The sequence below is a fragment of the Lampetra fluviatilis genome, chromosome 43, assembly GCF_964198595.1.
Source record: "Lampetra fluviatilis chromosome 43, kcLamFluv1.1, whole genome shotgun sequence".
Classification (NCBI taxonomy): Eukaryota; Metazoa; Chordata; class Hyperoartia; order Petromyzontiformes; family Petromyzontidae; genus Lampetra; species Lampetra fluviatilis.
In genome coordinates this window covers 7,644,938-7,668,005 of record NC_136317.1, presented here as the reverse complement: position 1 = coordinate 7,668,005, position 23,068 = coordinate 7,644,938, and the positions used below count along the sequence as shown (strand labels likewise).

The window sequence follows — 23,068 nt, the reverse complement described above, 5'->3', positions numbered from 1 at the left end:
GCAGTCAACAAGCAGCGGTGAGTTCCCGTTAAATGAGAATTGAGATGTTGCTCACCTGTTGACAGCCCTGCAGAATTAGTGGTGGAAATTCCACGTTCCTATGACGGGTCATTCTATCCTTAGCGGACAATCACTCTTGTCTTCCCAACAAAGTAATACTGACTTGACCCTGGAGAGATTAAGGGCCAATTCAATCTGCAACCAGGAACTCGCAAGCCTTCACATTGGGAGCCCACCCACTCTTCATCTGAGCCACCTGGCTGTAATATGAAGGCAAATCAAGAGTGCACTTAAGTCATGTCGAGCAAGAGCAAAATATCGCAGGTGTGTGTGCAAGGGTTCCAAGGAAATGGTTGTCTTTTGTCAGTCTACTCGCATAGTTGCCCATAGGCACCTGATGCGTGCTGCAATGCGCACGTGCCAATGTGCTACGTACCAACGATATCGCTGATGGCTTGTAGGCCTGTCTAATTGACGAATGTGCCGGGAAACAGGACCCTCTGTCATCGTGATGGCAATTGGCTCCGGCAGGTGTATGATTGGTCCAAAAAGTCGAATCTATCCTGATGAGGGCTGCACATGAATAAGGTCCCTGTGCTGTATTATCGATACAGCCAAGCTCTTGCTGCTAGCACCTTTCTAATTAATTCAGTCTAAAACTAAAAATATATCAAAATCAATAAATAATCACAAATCACACAAATAACTGCATTGAAAACTAACCAACGATTAATAGCAATTCACACAACTTAAAAACAGCCTAACCAATAAATAATCATTCACACAACGACTATTTTCATACCAACTCACACCAATACATTCTCCTTGAACTACAGGTTGTAGTATGGGAAGGCTGGCTGCTTGGCCTTTCGTCGTGAGCATCTCTTTTTCAGATGAGCTCCAAATGTTCATAACGCCCTTCTCTCACTCGGCACTAGTTGTCCCCCTCTCGCGCACACGGATTTCTACGCCAGCGCTCCATCAGTTGTGGAATCTTGACGGTCTTCCAAGTTCCAAAAGGGAAGAGGACACACTTTATTCCAAGGTTTGGAATGATCTTGGGTTGGAGTCTACTCTTTCATCCCAAAAATAAAATAGATTCCCAAAACTGAAATGTTGACGAAATCGTGATTAGATTCTTCTGGGATCGACTTCCCATGTAGAATAAAAAAAAAACTCTTTGACTGTTCACCCTATGCCATTTGTGCGGGGATGTATCTCCGTGGGAGTGCTCTAAACCCGCAGTGCATCTCTAATCTCTTTCATTGGCATGGCACACCTGGGACTTGGGCACACTTGTTGTGACGCACTGCTGTGAGGCACAGTTGAAATCGGCCCTCATTGCTGTCTCTCAATAAGTAATCTTCATGGGATGTCTCCAGGATGAAATAAAAGTCATTTCAATTAAATGATGCATCACACATTTCTATTGCATATTTAACAATTGACTTGATTGTTAATTTTTCATTAAGCGGAACATTGGTAGCAACAGCACTACTTGCAGCTCTGCTTGCACCCGAAATTGTTGACCACTGTATTCTTACATATTCTTACATAAGCTGCAGACGATAGGATAAAGAGTCCCTCAAAGAATGAGTGGCTGCAACTAAAATATTTTTTTTTACACCTTGTCACGAGAAGATGTTGAGCTGCCAAACACCTTGAGAGAACAACCATCAATGTTGACAATACAAACAACGCTTAGATCTACTGCCGTGTGTACATCGGCATCTCCGCTACAAACAACACGGCTGATCGACTCAACGCTCACAATACCTATGCTGTCGTCTGGAGTGAAACCTCGACCATCTTGAGGTATGCTAACAGTGGACCGTCTTCAATGTGGCGCCAGCGTCGATGTGGTGAAGTCGGGAAAGTGGCATTGATTTTCAGAGCAGAAGAGGCTGATGTTGAGCGTAGCCCCCCGCGTCTTACCTGGCCGCACAAGTCAACAAAACCGGCGCTTTGAAAAGCTGCAAACGCTGGACTCGACTGACACGACAAGAACGAACAGAGGTTGCGCGGACGTGGCTTGAGCCCTCTAAAGTAAGTGTCTGCGTGTCTGCTGCAAAGAACGACTAAGCAATAGATGGGTGGAATTTCATAGCTTGAGTGCCTAATATATGTCGTTTGCAAGTAGTGATGCTGTGGTACAGATTAGTGTGTTGCATATGAAGATGTGGAACAGAATGTGATACAAGTTATAATTCTTCCAAAGAAACTACTCGTGGTCTGTGATTCAATCTTGTGTTTGTCTGAATGACTGTTGAATAATATTCTGAAGAAAGTTGACCAGATTTAATAGATTGTGCCCCTGACCACAGAAAATCAGAAGACTAGTTCTGAGTTCCATTCCTGAATGTCGGTGTCACCTGCATCTACGAGAACCTTATACAGGAGAAATACATTACTGCTACCTTAAGTATCGATAACTCAACTGGGATAAGTTAAGCTGAAGCACAGAAGGGAGCTGTGGAGCAGGCTTCATACAGTGCCACAGTAGGGAAGTCAAACGAATCAACTGAACCAGTACTAACTACTACCACGTTGTGGCACGTGGCGTAATTTGCTGGTAGCGTTTTGTTGCTCGAGAGGCTGTCGGTCTCGCTGGGTGTAGGTTTGCTATCCTAAGCCACAAATTGTGGATTGCCTAAAAGTTGATGGACAGTTTCTTCAAGTATTGGTTCAGATTACAATTTTTTTAGGTGACAGGTGGCATGGCTGCAACGAAGGCGATAATACAATGATGAAGAGATGAAACGTCTTGTTTTCAATGGAGACCTGGGTAAAGACGAGGGACGGCATAACAGAAATTCAAACGTCAGAACAAATGTGAACAATGGAAGTGCAAATTAACGTTCTAAAATGAGGTACAATGTAAAGATGTATCAAAAGGATTTGAATTAAGAAGACAATTTTAAAGGACAGTATGTTATGGATAAAATGGAACGTGCATTCAAAAGATAACTGAACTTTCAACATGTCCAAGTAAGGAATACAAGAGCTTATCGAAGACTGGGCTGAAATAGATTTTAAAATGAACACATGCATTTTGTTCTGTGTGTAAGGAGCGTCAAGCGTGAAATTGAATCTAGATTTTAGCATTCACTTTATATAGTGGAATACAAATGTTTAATCATGTTTCTAGTCGTATGGGGTTGCTTGCGTTTTTTTTAAATGGGTTAACTGGTTAATAACTTCATTGTGAATGTCTTGAAGGAAATGTTTGATAAATTCCAGCGTTTTGTTTTAGTTCATAATGGTGGACAGCATTTCTCAACAACAGCGCATAAGACTACATGGGGGAAACTGGGTCCAAACTCTATTGCTCAAGTAAAAAATATAGAAATAAAATAATAAATGTATTTTATTTATTTTATTATTTAAAATAAAATGAAAATAGGACTAATAATAGAAATAAAATAAATTTATTTTCTTATTTCTATTTTTATTTATTTTTTACCTACGTGACTTTACCGAAAAAAAACCTAAGAGTATGAATCGTTGCAGTCACGAAAGCTTCAAATCTAGAATCTATTGCTCAATTTGGATTATACGTTGTCAAGCGTTGCTACCCGACTTGAAAACTCAAAACTCATGCCCAATTGCAGGCCAGGTGTCTTCAGTCACTTTTGTGCTGGACAGGAACCGCTTGCCCATGGGGGGAGGTGCCCCTTTCAAATGTGCTGAGATGTGGTATGATGGCAAAGCGCTCTTGAGGAGCCCCAGCGTGAACGGCGCGACGTCGAAAAAACATCGGTATCGCATCTGGAGTTTGTGCTCAATTGTAAACCATATCGAGGGAATTGGCATGAAGGTGATCGTAACATGTGGGCGTTTCGTAATAACAAAATCGTGGATTGTCTATATGAAACGGCAGATTTTGTTTGTAAATGGAAACATCAAGCAGTGGATTGCCCGTGGCTGTAGATAAGTTAACCGTAACCTCAAACGATGTCAACAAGTAGCTTGGTCAAACGGACAACATTGGCCAGATTTGGAGTGGCACACTATAATAATTGGTTTGCCTTGCTTGTCTTTGACGTGCCATGGAGTGTTAATTGGATGTTCTTTTGCAGGTTGAAATGCCGAAAATGATTCCTTTGAATTCAATGTAATTTGGGCAACAATGGATGCTGACAAGCAGGGTTGGCCTCAACGCAGGTAATTTGGTGTCAAACTGCAGTGCATTGAGTTTGAAGCTCAACCTTTTGCCATTTTTGCCTGGTTAATGTTGTTGAATATGCAACACTACATATGTATGTTTAATGTATTTAGCACTGTACGTATCCAACCGTGCTAATCGGAGGTGCGGGGGCAGAACAAACTAAATCGTACGCATCAAATGTGTAGCATTGTAGAATCTAGATTTTATAAATGTGTCACGTGTTGGGGGGATGTAGGATTGCATCAGTTCATCAATTTAAATACATTCTTACACCCAAGATACCGTAGTATACTGTGCATGTAAAAAAAACAAATTTTTGATGTAAATACTGTGAATGAGCATTATAATAAAATTGAGTTGCCAAATATTTTAATGCATGCACTCACCAGGGAGGAGTTAATTGCCCCATGCCTAGTGTCTGGTAAGAATGAACATGTCATTCATTGGTCATGTGAGTGGTTGTGTTTTCTGCTGCAGGATGTTTGGAGAGTTGAAGGACCACAGCCCCGGGATCAACTCCTGGTGATTTGCTCTTCCGGAGGAACGCATGAACAGGGCGGAGTGGCAGACTCCTTCACAACTGTGCTCCTCGCAGAGAGTCAACTAGCGACTTTTCTTGAAAAGTTAAACGTTATACCTGTGTCCTCCATGCATCCACATTGATTGAGAACATGTCTGTGTGCAAATAAACGGTTGCAAATATCAAATGTTGTCGTTGTCCTTGTACAATTGAACTTGCGAGACGTTTGGGCATGCTAAACGGACACGGGGTCACCTGCTGTCGTGTGTGGGAAATCTTCGTCAGCCACGGATTGTCGAGGGGGGGGGGTACAATGTCGGCTTGTCTCTGGAAGAGAGGTGCTACCCAGGGATGCAGTGGAGAGCCAAACTCAAGCCCCATAGACCAGATCCACACTAACGCTGGATCCATATAGACCTGATCAGCACTAACTGCAGCCCTATAGATCAGAGGTAGCAAACGGCTTTTGATTCCTTACCCGTACCCGGCCGCATCAGGGTCGCAAACGGGTACCCGTACCCGGCCGTACCCTACCCGTACCCGGCTGGGTACGGGTATTGGGTACCTGATTGCGATCTCTGGGATAAAGCCATGTTGCAGGCGTGGGTGGGTTGCTTCTAGGAACTTGAATTGTGAGAAGAGACAAAACGTTGGGAAATGAGTGACAAACGGTTACTCACCAGTGACTCATGGTCTACCCGTACCCGGCCGCACCAGGGTAGCAAATGGGTACCCGTACCCGGCTGTACCATACCCGTACCCAGCCGGGTACGGGTATCGAGTACCCAGTTGCGACCTCTGCTATAGATCCGATCTGCACTCACGCTGGAGATTGCTTTAGAATCGACTTTTCTTGCGGTGCGTGACCTGACCTCTGTATGACGGTGTGAATGGCTGCTTGGTGATGGGGTAACTTGCTTGGTGACCACTATTGAGGTGTTAGGTGCCTGATGATTGGCTACTGTGTGATGCAGTCGCTATTTGCTGTATGATTTATTGCATGATGATTGGCTGGGTGATGGGGCAATGGTTGCCATGTGATAAGTGTGACGGGTTGCTAGGGTAACAGTTGCAAGGTGTGGTAACTGGTTGCTATGTGATGGGTGACTGGTTACTACGTGATGGGTTGCTGGTTGCTAGGTGATGGGTGACTGGTTGCTAAGTGATGGGTTGTTGGTTGCTATGTGATGGGTGGCTGGTTGCTAGGTGATGGGTAACTGGTTGCTAGGTGATGGGTTGCTGGTTACTACGTGATGGGTTGCTAGGTGATGGGTGACTAGTTACTATGTGATGGGTAACTGGTTGCTAGGTGATGGGTGACTGGTTGCTAAGTGATGAGTAACTGGTTGCTAAGTGATGGGTTGTTGGTTGCTAGGTGATGGGTTGCTGGTTGCTATGTGATGGGTTGCTGGTTGCTACGTGATAGGTTGCTGGTTGCTATGTGATGGGTGGCTGGTTGCTAGGAGATGGATGACTGGTTACTATGTGATGGGTTGCTGGTTGCTAGGTGATGGGTGACTGGTTGCTAGGTGATGGGTGACTGGTTACTACGTGATGGGTTGCTAGGTGATGGGTGACTGGTTGCTAGGTGATGGGTGACTGGTTGCTAGGCGACAGGATAAGCGGCCATCACATGGCGCTGGAATGTGAATGTGGAGGACGCGAAATCGGAGCCGAGCGCGCGTGGGCGCCAGGAGGCGCCAGGAGGCGCCAGGAGGCGCGAATCTGTCGACAGCGAAACGGAACTCGACTGGCGTCCAGAGCTCGCGAACAACGGCGACTGCCGGGGAAGAGGGAGACGAGGGGAGGAGAGACGAGGTGAGGTGGGTGAGGTGAGGTGAGGTGGATGAGGGGAGGTGAGGAGAGACGTGGGTGAGGGGAGGTGAGGTGGGTGAGGGGAGGTGAGGAGAGACGAGGGGAGGTGGGTGGGTGAGGAGAGGTGAGGTGGGTGAGGAGAGACGAAGTGGGTGAGGGGAGACGAGGTGGGTGAGGTGGGTGAGGTGGATGAGGTGGGTGGGTGAGGGGAGGTGAGGTGGGTGAGGAGAGACGAGCAGAGAGATGAGGTGAGAACATTCGATAGGAAGAGACGAGGGGAGGGAACAGGAGGAAGGGGAGGAGATACGCGGTGACGAGGAGACGAAACGAGGGGAGAGAAAAGCGAAGAGGTGACGTGTAGAGAGGTGAGCAGGGGAAAGAAGAGGTGACAACGAGGTCGGGCATTGAGGACGAGGAGGGGGAGAAGTGAGGAGGAGGAGGGGAGAAGGTGACAAGAGGAACGGTGACGAGTGTAGAAGAGGTGGCTGGTGGAGACGAGACGAGGTGGAGGGGGGAGACAATAGAAATAACAAACCGGGCCACGGAATCGCCTCTCGCCGGGTCCGGGTGAGCTACTTCATTCCCAACAACAACAACCCCCTCCCCCCTCTCTCTCTCTTCTCTCACCATCGTCCTGTCATCGCCATCACGACCCGAGCAAGATTACCACCATCATCACCACCATCACCATCATCATCACCACCATCATCATCATCATCACAATCACCACCATCATCATCATCATCACCACCACCACCATCATCATCACTACCATCATTATCATCATCATCACCATCATCATCACCACCACCATCATCATCACTACCATCATTATCATCATCATCACCACCATCATCATCATCACCACCACCATCATCGCCACCACCATCATCACCACCACCATCATCACCACCCATCATCATCACCACGATCATCATCACCATCATCGCCACCACCATCATCATCACCATCATCACCACCACCATCACCACCACCACCATCACCACCACCATCATCACCATCACCACCATCATCACCATCACCATCACCACCATCATCACCATCACCACCATCATCACCATCACCACCCTCTTCACTCTCGTCTGTGTCCCGTGTGGAATTCGCTGCTTCATGCGGCACAGAGGCGGGCGTGGGTAGTAGATTCACTCCACGCACAGCGTTGGGGGGTTTTTAGTCTTTCTAGACTTGAAGCTTTCGTGACTGCAAGGATTCATACTCTTTGGTTTGTTCGGTAAAGTCGTGTAGGTTAAAAGAAAACAAATTAAATCACGACGTGTCGGAGGCAACACAGAAGACGGAAGCTTGTGGGGCAACACAGAAGACGGGAGCTTGTGTTGCCCCCAAAACGTGATTTAATAGTTTTTTTTGTCACTTTAAGATGTTTTCTTGTTCATGTTGTTGTTTTTTAAATCCTTTATATTAAGTTCACTTGCTTGCTTGCTTGCGCGCTTACGACCGTGCAAATATTTCGGTCGTTTTTTAACCCACTTTCCGTGATCCAATCGAGCTGACATTTTGCACAGACTCGTTGTGCGTGACAATTTCTTTTCGTGAAATTTTTTTTCCAAAATTTTACACTTTTTAGGTAAAAAAAATATGTTTAATTACCAATTGCTTAATGGTGGCAGGCAATCATCTGACCCATAGGTGGCAGCCATCTCAAGCCAGAGGACGAGAGGACTCTAGCCGCCCGTTTCAAAGACCAATGTGGGCTGGGTTGTGGCCCATTAAACACGCATATAAAGGATTTATAGTGAAAAACTTTGTTTTGTTGCGGTTGCACCCGATTCAAGAGCCGAATGGCTCACAAGGCTCTCTACCTAATACATGAAACTGAAAATCCCGCGTGTATCGGCGGCACCGCTCCCGTGTTTATTCTATAGACTTTGCTGTAGATGCGATCGTAGGCAGACGGGAACGTGGCGAGTCTTGATCCTGGGCTTGAACAGGGTGAAGGGGAGCCGACAGCACGAATGGCTTGGGGAAGGGAGCAGAGGAGAACGAGCGACCTCCCACTGAGCGAAGGGTGATCGGGGGAGGGGGGTGGAGAGTGCGTGGAGGGGAGTGAGGTGAGGGGAGAGGGCTGGGAGAGTGCGTGGAGTAGAGTGAGGTAAGTGGGCTGGGAGAGTGCGTGGAGGGGAGTGAGGGGAGAGGGCTGGGAGGGTGCGTGGAGGGGAGTGAGGGGAGAGGGCTGGGAGAGTGCGTGGAGGGGAGTGAGGGGAGAGGGCTGGGAGAGTGCGTGGAGGGGAGTGAGGGGAGAGGGCTGGGAGGGTGCGTGGAGGGGAGTGAGGGGAGAGGGCTGGGAGAGTGCGTGGAGGGGAGTGAGGGGAGAGGGCTGGGAGAGTGCGTGGAGGGGAGTGAGGGGAGAGGGCTGGGAGGTTGCGTGGAGGGGAGTGAGGGGAGTGGGCTGGGAGAGTGCGTGGAGGGGAGTGAGGGGAGAGGGCTGGGAGGTTGCGTGGAGGGGAGTGAGGTGAGAGGGCTGGGAGAGTGCGTGGAGGGGAGTGAGGGGAGAGGGCTGGGAGGTTGCGTGGAGTAGAGTGAGGGGAGAGGGCTGGGAGAGTGCGTGGAGGGGAGTGAGGGGAGAGGGCTGGGAGAGTGCGTGGAGTAGAGTGAGGGGAGAGGGCTGGGAGAGTGCGTGGAGGGGAGTGAGGGGAGAGGGCTGGGAGGGGTGCGTGGAGTAGAGTGAGGGGAGAGGGCTGGGAGGGTGCGTGGAGGGGAGTGAGGGGGAGAGGGCTGGGAGAGTGCGTGGAGGGGAGTGAGGGGAGAGGGCTGGGAGGGTGCGTGGAGGGGAGTGAGGGGAGAGGGCTGGGAGGGTGCGTGGAGGGGAGTGAGGGGAGAGGGCTGGGAGAGTGCGTGGAGGGGAGTGAGGGGAGAGGGCTGGGAGGGTGCGTGGAGGGGAGTGAGGGGAGAGGGCTGGGAGGGTGCGTGGAGGGGAGTGAGGGGAGAGGGCTGGGAGAGTGCGTGGAGGGGAGTGAGGGGAGAGGGCTGGGAGGGTGCGTGGAGGGGAGTGAGGGGAGAGGGCTGGGAGGGTGCGTGGAGTAGAGTGAGGGGAGAGGGCTGGGAGGGTGCGTGGAGGGGAGTGAGGGGAGAGGGCTGGGAGAGTGCGTGGAGGGGAGTGAGGGGAGAGGGCTGGGAGGGTGCGTGGAGGGGAGTGAGGGGAGAGGGCTGGGAGGGTGCGTGGAGGGGAGTGAGGGGAGAGGGCTGGGAGAGTGCGTGGAGGGGAGTGAGGGGAGAGGGCTGGGAGGGTGCGTGGAGGGGAGTGAGGGGAGAGGGCTGGGAGGGTGCGTGGAGGGGAGTGAGGGGAGAGGGCTGGGAGAGTGCGTGGAGGGGAGTGAGGGGAGAGGGCTGGGAGGGTGCGTGGAGGGGAGTGAGGGGAGAGGGCTGGGAGGGTGTGTGGAGTAGAGTGAGGGGAGAGGGCTGGGAGAGTGCGTGGAGGGGAGTGAGGGGAGAGGGCTGGGAGGGTGCGTGGAGTAGAGTGAGGGGAGAGGGCTGGGAGAGTGCGTGGAGGGGAGTGAGGGGAGAGGGCTGGGAGGGTGCGTGGAGTAGAGTGAGGGGAGAGGGCTGGGAGAGTGCGTGGAGGGGAGTGAGGGGAGAGGGCTGGGAGAGTGCGTGGAGGGGAGTGAGGGGAGAGGGCTGGGAGAGTGCGTGGAGTAGAGTGAGTCGAGAGGGCTGGGAGAGTGCGTGGAGGGGAGTGAGGGGAGAGGGCTGGGAGGGTGCGTGGAGTAGAGTGAGGGGAGAGGGCTGGGAGAGTGCGTGGAGGGGAGTGAGGGGAGAGGGCTGGGAGGGTGCGTGGAGTAGAGTGAGGGGAGAGGGCTGGGAGAGTGCGTGGAGGGGAGTGAGGGGAGAGGGCTGGGAGAGTGCGTGGAGGGGAGTGAGGGGAGAGGGCTGGGAGGGTGCGTGGAGGGGAGTGAGGGGAGAGGGCTGGGAGAGTGCGTGGAGGGGAGTGAGGGGAGAGGGCTGGGAGGGTGCGTGGAGTAGAGTGAGTGGAGAGGGCTGGGAGGGTGCGTGGAGGGGAGTGAGGGGAGAGGGCTGGGAGGGTGCGTGGAGGGGAGTGAGGGGAGAGGGCTGGGAGGGTGCGTGGAGAAGAGTGAGGGGAGAGGACTGGGAGGGTGCGTGGAGGGGAGTGAGGGGAGAGGACTGGGAGGGTGCGTGGAGTAGAGTGAGTGGAGAGGGCTGGGAGGGTGCGTGGAGGGGAGTGAGGGGAGAGGGCTGGGAGGGTGCGTGGAGGGGAGTGAGGGGAGAGGGCTGGGAGGGTGCGTGGAGAAGAGTGAGGGGAGAGGACTGGGAGGGTGCGTGGAGGGGAGTGAGTGGAGAGGACTGGGAGGGTGCGTGGAGTAGAGTGAGTGGAGAGGGCTGGGAGGGTGCGTGGAGAAGAGTGAGGGGAGAGGACTGGGAGGGTGCGTGGAGGGGAGTGAGGGGAGAGGGCTGGGAGGGTGCGTGGAGGGGAGTGAGGGGAGAGGGCTGGGAGGGTGCGTGGAGGGGAGTGAGGGGAGAGGGCTGGGAGGGTGCGTGGAGAAGAGTGAGGGGAGAGGACTGGGAGGGTGCGTGGAGTAGAGTGAGTGGAGAGGGCTGGGAGGGTGCGTGGAGGGGAGTGAGGGGAGAGGGCTGGGAGGGTGCGTGGAGGGGAGTGAGGGGAGAGGGCTGGGAGGGTGCGTGGAGAAGAGTGAGGGGAGAGGACTGGGAGGGTGCGTGGAGGGGAGTGAGGGGAGAGGACTGGGAGGGTGCGTGGAGGGGAGTGAGGGGAGAGGACTGGGAGGGTGCGTGGAGTAGAGTGAGTGGAGAGGGCTGGGAGGGTGCGTGGAGAAGAGTGAGGGGAGAGGACTGGGAGGGTGCGTGGAGGGGAGTGAGGGGAGAGGACTGGGAGGGTGCGTGGAGTAGAGTGAGTGGAGAGGGCTGGGAGGGTGCGTGGAGGGGAGTGAGTGGAGAGGGCTGGGAGGGTGCGTGTAGGGGAGTGAGTGGAGAGGGCTGGGAGGGTGCGTGGAGGGGAGTGAGTGGAGAGGGCTGGGAGGGTGCGTGGAGTAGAGTGAGTGGAGAGGGCTGGGAGGGTGCGTGGAGGGGAGTGAGGGGAGAGGACTGGGAGGGTGCGTGGAGTAGAGTGAGTGGAGAGGGCTGGGAGGGTGCGTGGAGGGGAGTGAGGGGAGAGGGCTGGGAGGGTGCGTGGAGTAGAGTGAGTGGAGAGGGCTGGGAGGGTGCGTGGAGGGGAGTGAGGGGAGAGGGCTGGGAGAGTGCGTGGAGGGGAGTGAGGGGAGAGGGCTGGGAGAGGGCTGGGAGGGTGCGTGGAGGGGAGTGAGGGGAGAGGGCTGGGAAGGTGCGTGGAGGGGAGTGAGGGGAGAGGGCTGGGAGGGTGCGTGGAGGGGAGTGAGGGGAGAGGGCTGGGAGAGTGCGTGGAGGGGAGTGAGGGGAGAGGGCTGGGAGGGTGCGTGGAGGGGAGTGAGGGGAGAGGGCTGGGAGAGGGCTGGGAGAGTGCGTGGAGGGGAGTGAGGGGAGAGGGCTGGGAGAGTGCGTGGAGGGGAGTGAGGGGAGAGGGCTGGGAGGGTGCGTGGAGGGGAGTGAGGGGAGAGGGCTGGGAGAGGGCTGGGAGAGTGCGTGGAGGGGAGTGAGGGGAGAGGGCTGGGAGAGGGCTGGGAGGGTGCGTGGAGGGGAGTGATGGGAGAGGGCTGGGAGGGTGCGTGGAGGGGAGTGAGGGGAGAGGGCTGGGAGAGTGCGTGGAGGGGAGTGAGGGGAGAGGGCTGGGAGGGTGCGTGGAGGGGAGAGGGCTGGGAGAGGGCTGGGAGAGTGCGTGGAGGGGAGTGAGGGGAGAGGGCTGGGAGAGTGCGTGGAGGGGAGTGAGGGGAGAGGGCTGGGAGGGTGCGTGGAGGGGAGTGAGGGGAGAGGGCTGGGAGAGTGCGTGGAGGGGAGTGAGGGGAGAGGGCTGGGAGGGTGCGTGGAGGGGAGTGAGGGGAGAGGGCTGGGAGAGGGCTGGGAGAGTGCGTGGAGGGGAGTGAGGGGAGAGGGCTGGGAGAGGGCTGGGTGGGTGCGTGGAGGGGAGTGAGGGGAGAGGGCTGGGAGGGTGCGTGGAGGGGAGTGAGGGGAGAGGGCTGGGAGGGTGCGTGGAGCGGAGTGAGGGGAGAGGGCTGGTAGAGGGCTGGGAGAGTGCGTGGAGGGGAGTGAGGGGAGAGGGCTGGGAGAGGGCTGGGAGGGTGCGTGGAGTGGAGTGAGATGAGAGGGCTGGGGGAGTGCGTGGAGGGGAGTGAGGAGAGAGGGCTGGGAGGGTGCGTGGAGAAGAGTGAGGGGAGAGGGCTGGGAGGGTGCGTGAGTTGGCTTACGTGCAATGCCGAGAATGCTCTGCCAACCTTCCTTTGCGGGCACCTGAAGGCAATGCCTGCACCGACATGCCCCCCCTGCCCCCCCCTGCCCTCCCCCTGCCCTCCCTGCCCCATTGTACGGTTATATGACTGGCATTGCCAACCGTGGGAAGAAGAGGGACGTGGGTATCTGATGGGATGCAGTATTATTGGATTTAGATGGCGGATGAATGAAAGCGAGGCCCCATCTCAAGGCACTGCGCATATACAGCGGGTGTATTTATTATGGAGGAGACTTCTAAGAGAGAAGTGGATGACTAAGTGGGCTTTACCTGGTAAGATAAAACATTGTTTAGTTTTACAGTATTTGTATATTTTAAAGTTATTTGTGGACCATTCCTATACTTTGCACTCCTATCGTGTTTGTGTTTTGCTTGTTGTAATGTTCTGACATGGGTGGAAAAGAGCTTTTTAGCTCATCGGATTCCTCCTGTAGAATAAATACATTGATTGTGATTCTGAACTAGGAAGGTCTTGAGCCTGGACATGGGCAGAGAGTCAATTGCACAGACTGCTGGGGGAAGGAGAATGAGCGACCTGCCACTGGCCAAAGATTAAAGGCTTCAAAATAAAATCATGGGTGTCTGAAGTGGAGAGTACTTGCAGGGGAGTATAGTGAGATGAAAGCGGAGAGGGTCCCCTATTTAGAAAGGGGGGCTCCACTGATTGCAACAACTACCGGAGCATCTCCCTCCTAAATGTGTGCTTAGAAAGTTCCTGGCACGGATTATTCAACATCGCCGTGCTAGACGGCACACTGAGGAGAGGCTTGCGAATCCCCAACTTGTCTACAGACCGGGGCAGTTTTGCACATATGCCATATTCTCTCAATCTGCTACATCAGAGATGTAAGGAATTATCAACTTTGCCTATTTCTCTGCTTCATTCAACTGGTCAATGCCCATAATGCCATCAATACGCCTGGCCTGGGTTATTCTTCATGCTTTAATGATCCCTGACCCTCTGCTCACAATCATGAATGACCCTCATGCTGGTAGCTAGGCCTTGACAAAGCGGCAATGGCCTGGAGTCATTTCCTGTTCACCTTGGATAAGTGCAACAGAGATGTCATTTGGTCCCTACACTTGTTTTTTTTTACATAGTTTGAATAACTGTCTTTGGCTGTACCCGAGGAATATTCGTCTGGTACAGATACAATGGGAGGCCAATTTATGTTCGGGTGCAGTGAAGGGATTGCTTGCTTTTGGTCAACCATGTTATGTATACTGTTGACGTGTTCACTCTGAAGAGTCTAGTGCTGAACCTGGAGCATGCCACTAAGAGATGAGGCTTTATCAGCAGCCCCACCAAAACAAAGACAATTGCCTGGGTATTTTATGTCATCAAATATTATACCCCCTTTAACTCCTCATGAGTTATGGGGCAGTTGTGGAGAGAGTTGAGAATTTTCCATAGTTGGGCAGTATGCATATGACCAGCTCCGGTTTACCATCGGAGGTCTCACTGCGAATCAGTTGAGCAGCATTATGCTTTCATTAGCTGGGCAACGCTGTGGGGAAGCTACCTGGCCTTTCACTCCATACAAAGCTCTGCATCTTCTCGGCCAGGTGTGTCGTCCCTTCTCCACGCTTGTGAAACGTGGACCCATTTATAGGAACATCTGAGCCAGTTTGAAACATTCAATTAATCAGTCTAAGATTTCTAATGTGCCATATTCAACAGAAAGCTGATACAGATGCTGGCTGCCTACTGTCTGTCCTGGGATTAATCAGGCTGGATTGTGTGAGAAGCTCACAGATCCTCGAAAGAAATAGACATAGTCCCCTCAGTGAGCTTCTCCAGCAGATGAGGCTGCGTTGGCCAGGTCATGTAGCTCAAATGCCCAGCCACCGAATTCCCAAGCAGACGGGGTATGGGCTATAGAAGAAATGTGTTTATGTGGTACAGGAGCATGTTATTGAACTTGCCAAATACTGTTACCAGCAGTGTCAGATTTGAAGGATTTTCGTGAAGGACTCTACTGGGCAGTTGGAGACGCTCGCCCTCCAACGCTCGCCCTCCATCAATAGCGGAGAGGATTGACACAACAATACACAGGGTATCGGGCGCATGAAACACAGCAAGTTGACACAGTGGGGAGAACAGGTGGTGCATATGCCAGTCATCTCAGCCAGTTAACCTGTAACCACTAGGTCTGACCTGTCACCTCCTGTCAGAAGGTTTTCTATGCTTCATGTGGTCTCAAAGTGCATCAAGCCTGGCATCAGCGCAATGGTGACATCACCGCCACTTCGCGAATGGCGGCTGTTGTTTAGGTAGGAGGGTGTGTGGAGGGGAGTAGAGTGAGATGAGAGGTAGCAGAATGCGTGGAGGGGAGTAGCGAGAGATGAGAGGGGATCGTTAGGTATTGACGAGGACCAGAGCACGAAAATACTTGTTCTGTGTACCTACCTGTTCATGATGCCATTCACTAGAAATAACTTTTCCACTTTACGTCTTTTAGTTTTCCAACCGTGATGAGTGGGGGATGTATGTACTGTATGTACGTTGAACTTCTTTCACACCGTACGTAGACAACCGTGATAATCGGAGGTGCGGGGTTCTTGCGGTCAGTGCAAATCTCTGACGTTCGGATGCTTTATGGGGATGTGCAGTATTTCACAGTGTGTTTAGGCTTAATAATGTATAAGTAATCCCTTGCAAAGGAAGACAGCTGTGTTTTCTCACATGGTGATAATTACAACGTGTATGCTCTTGGTAACTCAGATGGTAACTGGAAGCAGTGGTAACTGCCAGAGGTGAGATGATGAGCGGCGCACTCCCTCCTCGCGTACACACGCGCGTGTGTGCACCCAGGCAGCAGACTCACAGCGATGCCTGCGTGCACGCACGAATCACACCTCCGATTTGCCCGGTTGGCTATGTACGGTGCGAAAGAAGTTCAACGTACATACAGACTCGTGTGCTTGGCTCGTGCGCGCTGCTACATTCGGCTGCCAAGGCTTCGGAGCGAAGCACGTCCCTGACATGACATCATCACTGTGTGACTGCTGATTGTATTTTAGATTCGATGAATGGGGTTGCTGTTGCTTCACCAAATGCCAGAGGCGCACACTGAATTTCCCAACGCGCTCTGCTTGCGGTTGCCGTTTTCTCACCAGTGATGTTTACATATGGCACCAGGTACTCGTTTACGGCTTCGATGTCTCAGCAGAGGCTCAAAACCGCTTCAGATATCCTTAACTCATGTTGGCCGTGGCCGGGAATCGAACTCGGGTCGCTAACCATTATTGAGCAGTCGCTGTTTCACACACACGGACACTCTTGCAGGTGGTAGTTGCTTCCCAGCAGAGGCACGCTTCTCCTGATTAGCAACAGGCCAGCTGCCGAACAGCCACCAGCCTCAACAGTATAATACCACTGAGATCAGGCCGCTATGGCCATGTGTGCGGCGGCACAGACTGATGGTGGTAGCGGCATGCTTTTGCGTTGGGACTTTCCACGGCCGAGGGTGTTTTCACATCTGCAGTCAAGACATACACTTGCATGCTCCTAAACTCATGAGATCTCAGAAGCCAAGGAAGAATGAGCCTGGTTAATTCGTAGATAGATTCCCTGGGAATACCAGGTGGTCCAGGAGGTGGTCGTATACAGCAGTGGATTGTTACATCTAAAAGCTTTGCTATGCAGCGCAGTATTAGCACAGTCACAGTAGGTGCCGGGGGGTGACGGGCAATGTGGGCAGATGTGGTGATGGAGAGCCCTTAGGCCAGTCTTGTGCAGTTGTTTTACCATCAGCCTTATTATCGCACTTGTTTACCCAGGAAAGCCTCGCTGGATCTCGAGACTTCTTCAGGAGGGTCCTTCCAAGTTGGGAGCATTGTTGCAGTGTGTGTAATGCCAATGAGTAATCTGCAGTGTAATTTTTAAGCATTATTAAAATATATTGCATGTTTTTTCCGCTGCGGTTGGAAATTAAGCGAACCCGGACGGAAAACCCATGCAGAACAGGGGGGAGGCATACAAATGTCGCGCAGAAAGGCGCCCGATTCGATAATCGAACCGAGGGCCTTCTTGTTTGTGAGGCGAAAGTGCTATGACTGCGCCGCCACCCTCCCGCTGTCATTTTATAATGTAATAGAATCACACCCTGGTGATCGTTATGTCAATCACAGCAGTCCACGGTGTGTTAGCTGGATCTTTGTTGGAGTTTGAGTCGTATATTTCGGATCGTTTTGGCCGCTTTCTCTTGTGTTAGAGTTGAGTCTAGGTTTAGAATTGGGGGTTGAGGCAGGGTCTGAATAGACATTTGTTTTACGTTCTGGACTGAGGTGACTGTACAAGTCATGAACATGTTTGAAAGAGCATTACTCTTTGTCTAAGCAGGGTTATACAGTATTTACCATAATTTGAAAGGATGAAATCCCCTGCCTACGATTTCACACATTATCACATTTGCACAATGTGTCTTTGCGAGTGCGATATTAATGTGATCCATCACAGGCGCTCTATTTATTACGGACTATCACGTTGTGCAGCAGCGCCCGCATGGAAGGAAGGTGACAATTACGGCAGTATTCGTCTCTCGCTGACTTATCGCCTGGAGGAGGGTGCCTTCTCCGCTGGGGCGTATGATGTCGACTCCGATCAACCCTCCTAGGCGGTCAGGCGACTCGGTGATATCATTGGTCATCGCTAACAATGCAGTGCCCCCTTAGGTGGCGGTAATATGTGTGCCGACATTAAGCGGTTCAGGTGCCACCTCGGTTGCACGCGCGTGGACACAGAGCAGGCTGGAGTGCGTTGAGCCTGACTTGCTGCCCCACAGGCGCAGAGACGTGGACAGAGGAGTGCAGGGTTGTGAGCGAGCAAGCAGGGAGGCTGGGTGAGCGGCTCTTGTGTTGAAATGTCACCCGCTTCCGTTTGGCTGCCCCCACCGCGGTGAGCGGAGCATGCTAATTCTCTTCCGTGGCACCGGACCTCACAGGCATTGTCTCCTGGGTTCATTTAAATGTGATGCAGGGTCTGCTGCATGCATCCACCTGGACGGTGGTCGTGAATGCTGGACGCCGTTTCAATTCAAGTTGCCAATTCGTGCATTGGTTCGGTCAGGCATTTATTTAGCGGCAGATACTGCGCAGGCTTCCAGAGAGAATAGCGCTCGCGTGCAAAAACCCGGCATCCCCTACACGTCACCACGAGCGGTGCAGGAGCACCCGAGACGAAGTGGGTTATCCGAGGCTGTATCGACAGCGCGCGCGTGCACACACACACACCCCGTGCCGTGACCGGAATGCGTAATCATTGTTTTCCGTACACAGTGCTCGCTCGCTGTCGCGTTTATTTCTATGCCGCGTCTCGGGAACGCTCTGCCCGCCGCTTGCTCGCTCTGCACACGGCGCTTCCTGCATAGCAGCAGCAGCAGCTTTGTCCGCATTCCCGGCCGCCTGTCGCCTGCCCGGGCAGCGTGAGCGCTGCAGCTCCCGCCGCCCCTGTTGCCTGCATCTCCGGATCGGCCAGTGGACTTGGCACTCGTCCATCGGCTTCACAGTGCCTGTTTTGTGCAGGTCGGGTGGTGAGCTCGGGCAAGCACACTGTGCTCTTGTGAGACGATGGTAATTTGTGTAATGTTCATCACGGAAGAATGCAACGTGTGTAATTCGTGCAGCAGAATGCGTATCGTGTGCAGCGTTCGATGGGTGCAGTGCCAAGGATTCGATCCGCGTTAACTCCTGAAATGTAATATTTGCGAGCCAAGATTGAATGTGAAATCGCCATGGTTCTCTGGGTACGCTTCCAGGGCTTAATTGGTGCTGCGTGGCAGGGGGTCGCGGCGTGCGCCCAGCCCTTGTTTAATTGGCCACGTGCAGGTTGAGGTGCGTCGTGTAACAGTGTCAATCCCCACTCGTCGTCCTGGCCCGCTCGAGTCGTGGAGCAGGTGGGGGCGATGTCTATTTCACTCATGTTATTGCCTAGGTCAGGGGTCGGCAACCTACGGCTCTGGAGCCGCATGCGGCTCTTTACGGGCTGCTTCTTGACGATATGTACGTATGTACATAGATGCATTGCGGCTCTTGAAATACTGAATTTTGTACCGAATTGGAAAGAAATGGCTCTTCTTGTTATTTTGGTTGCCGACCCCTGGCCTAGGTAAACCGGTGCTGCTGTGGCCTCAGTGTGGCTTCCCCTCGTGCAGGGATTTCGCCGTGCGTCACGCTCCGGTACCGACGATGTGCATGCAGGTGCCGAGGCAGCCTGGCCCGCGTCCTCTCTGACGCTCGATCGTGGTCCTGTGATGATGCTGCAAGTGGCAGTTGCGTCACACCCGGGCTTAATGAATGGCGTGAGGGCCCCCTCGCTGAGCGTGCACGCGCGTCGCGGGCGCTCACCTAACCCTATGGATCTGGCTCAAGCCCAGGTCTGCCTGGCAGGGAGCCAAGCTCCATTACACCTAATGGGGCATAACTATCCTGGGTTCGTGCTAGAGCCGGTCGAGCGGGTTACATCCCCACCACGCCCGTGCTCGCTCGCTCGCTCACTCACTCGCTCCACACCCTCGCAAGCATGGATGACGGGCGGCAGACGAGGAGCGCTAAACTAAAGTCGCACAAGTCTGTTGGTACGGCCCCCTTCTCCCCGCGCGTCTCTCTTGGCTGTGGGCTCGGAACCCAGCCCAGGTACCAGTCGGTGGCGACGGCCGAAGGGACGCGGTGGTGCCGATCGTTTGGGAGGACGCTGTCCCAAGAGGTCGCCGCCTCGTCCCCCGTGTCTTGTCGCCGCGTTTGCTTCGGATGTCATCGTGGCAGCGCCAGTGTCCGGCCAGAAAACCCCACGGTAGAGTTCATTTTTTAAAGCCGTTCTCGTTTTAAACAGCTCCAGAGCGTGTCCACACCTGGAACCATTTTGTTGTCATTGGTGGTTTGCAAGTGTGAAAATTTAGTTCATGACGAACACGATTTGAAACCAACGTTATTAAGGAAGTAAAAATGTGACGCAACCTGGAAATTTCTTTCCACCTCCTCTAGCCGGGGGAATCTGTTTTTTGAGGGAGGTATTGTGGGTGCTATGGGTGCTGTTCTACTCGAGTTATGGTGTGTGGATGTAGGGACACGTGCTTGGGGTTCGGTTGTGTTGGTGTGTGGGTAGGTACGTGGTTGGGTCTCGGTTGTGTTGGTTTGTGTGGGTGTCGGGACTCGTGGTTGGGTCTCGGTTGTGTTGGTGTGTGTGGGTATAGGGACTCGTGGTTGGGTCTCGGTTGTGTTGGTGTGTGGGTACAGGGACACGTGGTTGGGGTTCAGATGTGTTGGTGCTTGTGGGTATAGGGCCAGTTGTAATGTGGATGCTGGGGTTGTCGTTCCGGGCTACGATTAGAGTGGACGGGCATTCAGGACGCTTGGGGTCAGTGCCCGGTGCCAACCACGTTACTTGCGAGCGGCTTCGCCTCTGCGATTGCGAGAAGTGGGAGCTGAGAGCTGCGTTGACGTTGCTGCCCTCACCGTGTCACCCTGTGTGGCTCCCACCCAGACCTTCACCTCGTGTCTCATCCCAGTATAGCTGAGATCCAGTCTGGGGTAGCAGGGAGGTATCTATCTTCTATTGCCACTTTCTTTTCTCGTGCACAGGAAAGCCACAAAATCACTCTCGTTGTGTCTCAGCGTGCCATGTAAACAGTTGTTTGGCTGCTGAGTGTCATTTACACATTTCAATTTCAAGATTCATATTCCCTTGTATTGGGGGGTGACATGGCTGAGCGGGCGCGTGTTTGCCGCTTGCTGCAGAGCTTCGCGGTTCGCATGGCAGGCTGTCCAGGTTAGTAGTGGGTGTATTTACTGTAAAGCACTCCCCCCCCCCCCAGCCAACTGCTTCACGGTGGATATTAAAGATCCCGGAGTCACGGCACAACCTGCTGAAATTTGAAAACTTGCATGCAAATTACTCGATTGGGAATGGCAATCGTCATCACTTGGCAGGACCCTCGTGAAAAAGAATCATGAGACTTAGCACGCCGTAAATAAGCACAATAGTTAAGAATGATGACAACTATTCCCAGAATGGTGAGTCTGTGTACTTGCGAGTGATGTGAGCTGCTCGTTTGGTGAGCGAAGCCAGGCGTGCCCGTGTGGCCACACCTGGCAAAGCCTGCGTGCGCACTGCGTGCCAGCGCCCTTTGGCTTTGCCGACAACTTCCTCATTCAGCAATGTTCCATTTTTAGATCGACAGTTTTGCATCATAAAGGGAAGTGTGGCACCTGAATATTTTCTTTCCTCGGGAGAAGCTACAAGCCGAGCGCCGCCTGGGCAGTGGAGCGTCCGCTGCGGAGTGGACTCTCCCTTGTGCGTCGTGCCGCCTAGTCGTTTCCTCGCAATACCGACGTCTGTGGGAAGTGCGGGGCTGTGATCGTTGCCATGCTCTGTCCTCCAGCAGGAGCAGCGGCGAGGGCGAGCTGGGTCGTGCGAGGGGCGAGCGCACGCCGAGACGCAGCAGCTGCCACAACCCAGCCGCCCACCACCACCGCACCCTTGTCTCACGGGCACCACCAACATTTGGTCAGTGTCAACGACAACACCGTCACTCTCTCAGTGTCAACCACAGCACCACCATTTTCTCAGTGTCAACCACAACACCACCACTCAGTGTCAACCACAACACCACCACTCCCTCAGTGTCAACCACAGCACCACCACTCTCTCAGTGACAACAACAGCACCACCACTCAGTGTCAACCACAACACCACCACTTTCTCAGTGTCAACCACAACACCACCACTCAGTGTCAACCACAGCACCACCACTTTCTCAGTGTCAACCACAACACCGCCACTCTCTCAGTGTCAACCACAGCACCACCACTTTCTCAGTGTCAACCACAGCACCACCACTCTCTCAGTGTCAACCACAACACCACCACTCAGTGTCAACCACAACACCACCACTCTCTCAGTGTCAACCACAGCACCACCACTCTCTTAGTGTCAACCACAGCACCACCACTCACTCAGTGTCAACCACAGCACCACCACTTTCTCAGTGACAACCACAACACCACCACTCAGTGTCAACCACAGCACCACCACTTTCTCAGTGGGAACCACAACACCACCATCACTCTGCAGGTGTGACCTGCAACACAATCACGCTACTTCTTGTCAACCACCATTACTCATATCGTGGCCGGGCTGAGACTCTTAACTCTCCGCACTTGAGTATTCAGCTTTCTCATGGCCGGCTGCTCGGATTTGATCTCAGCAGTGCCAGCTCTATCCCTCTTCATTCTGAGCCGCCCTACCACCCCCACTGGTGGTGAGTTTTTTAATGTATGATGCTCGTACATCACTGACGCTGCAGACCCCAACATATTTTGATAACGTACAATAACGTTCAAAATTTGGGTTTTATTCATCATCTAGAAGCAACAGCAAAGGTTGATGATGGGCTTCGATTAGATAATGCGTGGAGGAGATTGCTTTGGGGGGGGGGGGGAGAGTGCGTGGAGGGGAGTAGACTTCTTTTCATCATTATTATTACTACGCTTGTTTATCTAGCAAAGCCTCACTTAAGTTTTGAGACTGAATGAGGGTACTGCTAAGTTTTACAAGGTTTGGGGGGGTGTCAATTTCAATGCGTTTTCCAGTTAAGTCATTTGCTAGTAATTTTCAAGTTTGAACCGTGACACCGACGCACAGTGGCCTCCTACTCTTCTTCAAACGACATCGTGGGATCCTGAACGTCCACTGTGAAGCGGATGGTGCGTAACAGTTTGCGAGTAATACACCCACAAGATTAGCCGGCCCGGTGGCTCCGTGCTAAAGTTGAGCAGCTCGCAATCAGAAGGTTGCGAGTTCAAACACTGGTCATAGGTTGATTTGAGCTCATCGTCCCTCCCGGGGTGGATAAAAAAAGAATAAATACTCTTTGAGGAAGTGAACAGTGGTTTGCCTATGGATAGACTGGTCCCTGCCATATGAATGAGGAATATTCACGACTGGCTCAGGGCTGAATTTCGCGTGCCAACATCGCCCTCAATAAAGTAGTGCATCAGTGCAACATTGCGAATAGCATGATAAAAAAAGTAGCGAATAAATAATAAGTAAAGAAACAGTATTGAGAATAGGTTTTCTCCTTTTTTTGGCAACAAAACAGGTGTTAAGATGTTAAAACACCAAACTGAAACCTTTTACAAGGAATCATGTCTGCATTAACCACGATACTTGTAGTCAGAATGCAAACAAAAAACGTAC

At 52.7% G+C, this 23,068-nt stretch overlaps 1 protein-coding gene across 7 annotated transcripts in view; it reads left to right on the top strand.

The window, feature by feature from the left end:
- The first annotated feature begins 6,411 nt into the window (after positions 1-6,411).
- Positions 6,412-23,068, top strand: part of LOC144947079 (rho guanine nucleotide exchange factor 7-like) — a 34,765-nt gene continuing 18,108 nt past the window's right edge. For 2 of the 7 annotated variants that reach the window (XM_078876254.1, XM_078876253.1), the window contains exons 1-2: positions 19,488-19,663; positions 21,252-21,376. In XM_078876254.1, the coding sequence (XP_078732380.1) occupies positions 19,621-19,663; positions 21,252-21,376 (168 nt within the window). In that variant the 5' untranslated portion in view covers positions 19,488-19,620. Of the gene's footprint in view, positions 6,507-7,814; positions 7,872-19,487; positions 19,664-21,251; positions 21,377-23,068 lie in introns of those variants that run through there. The other 5 variants (XM_078876252.1, XM_078876251.1, XM_078876257.1 and 2 more) reach the window with 4 other exon arrangements.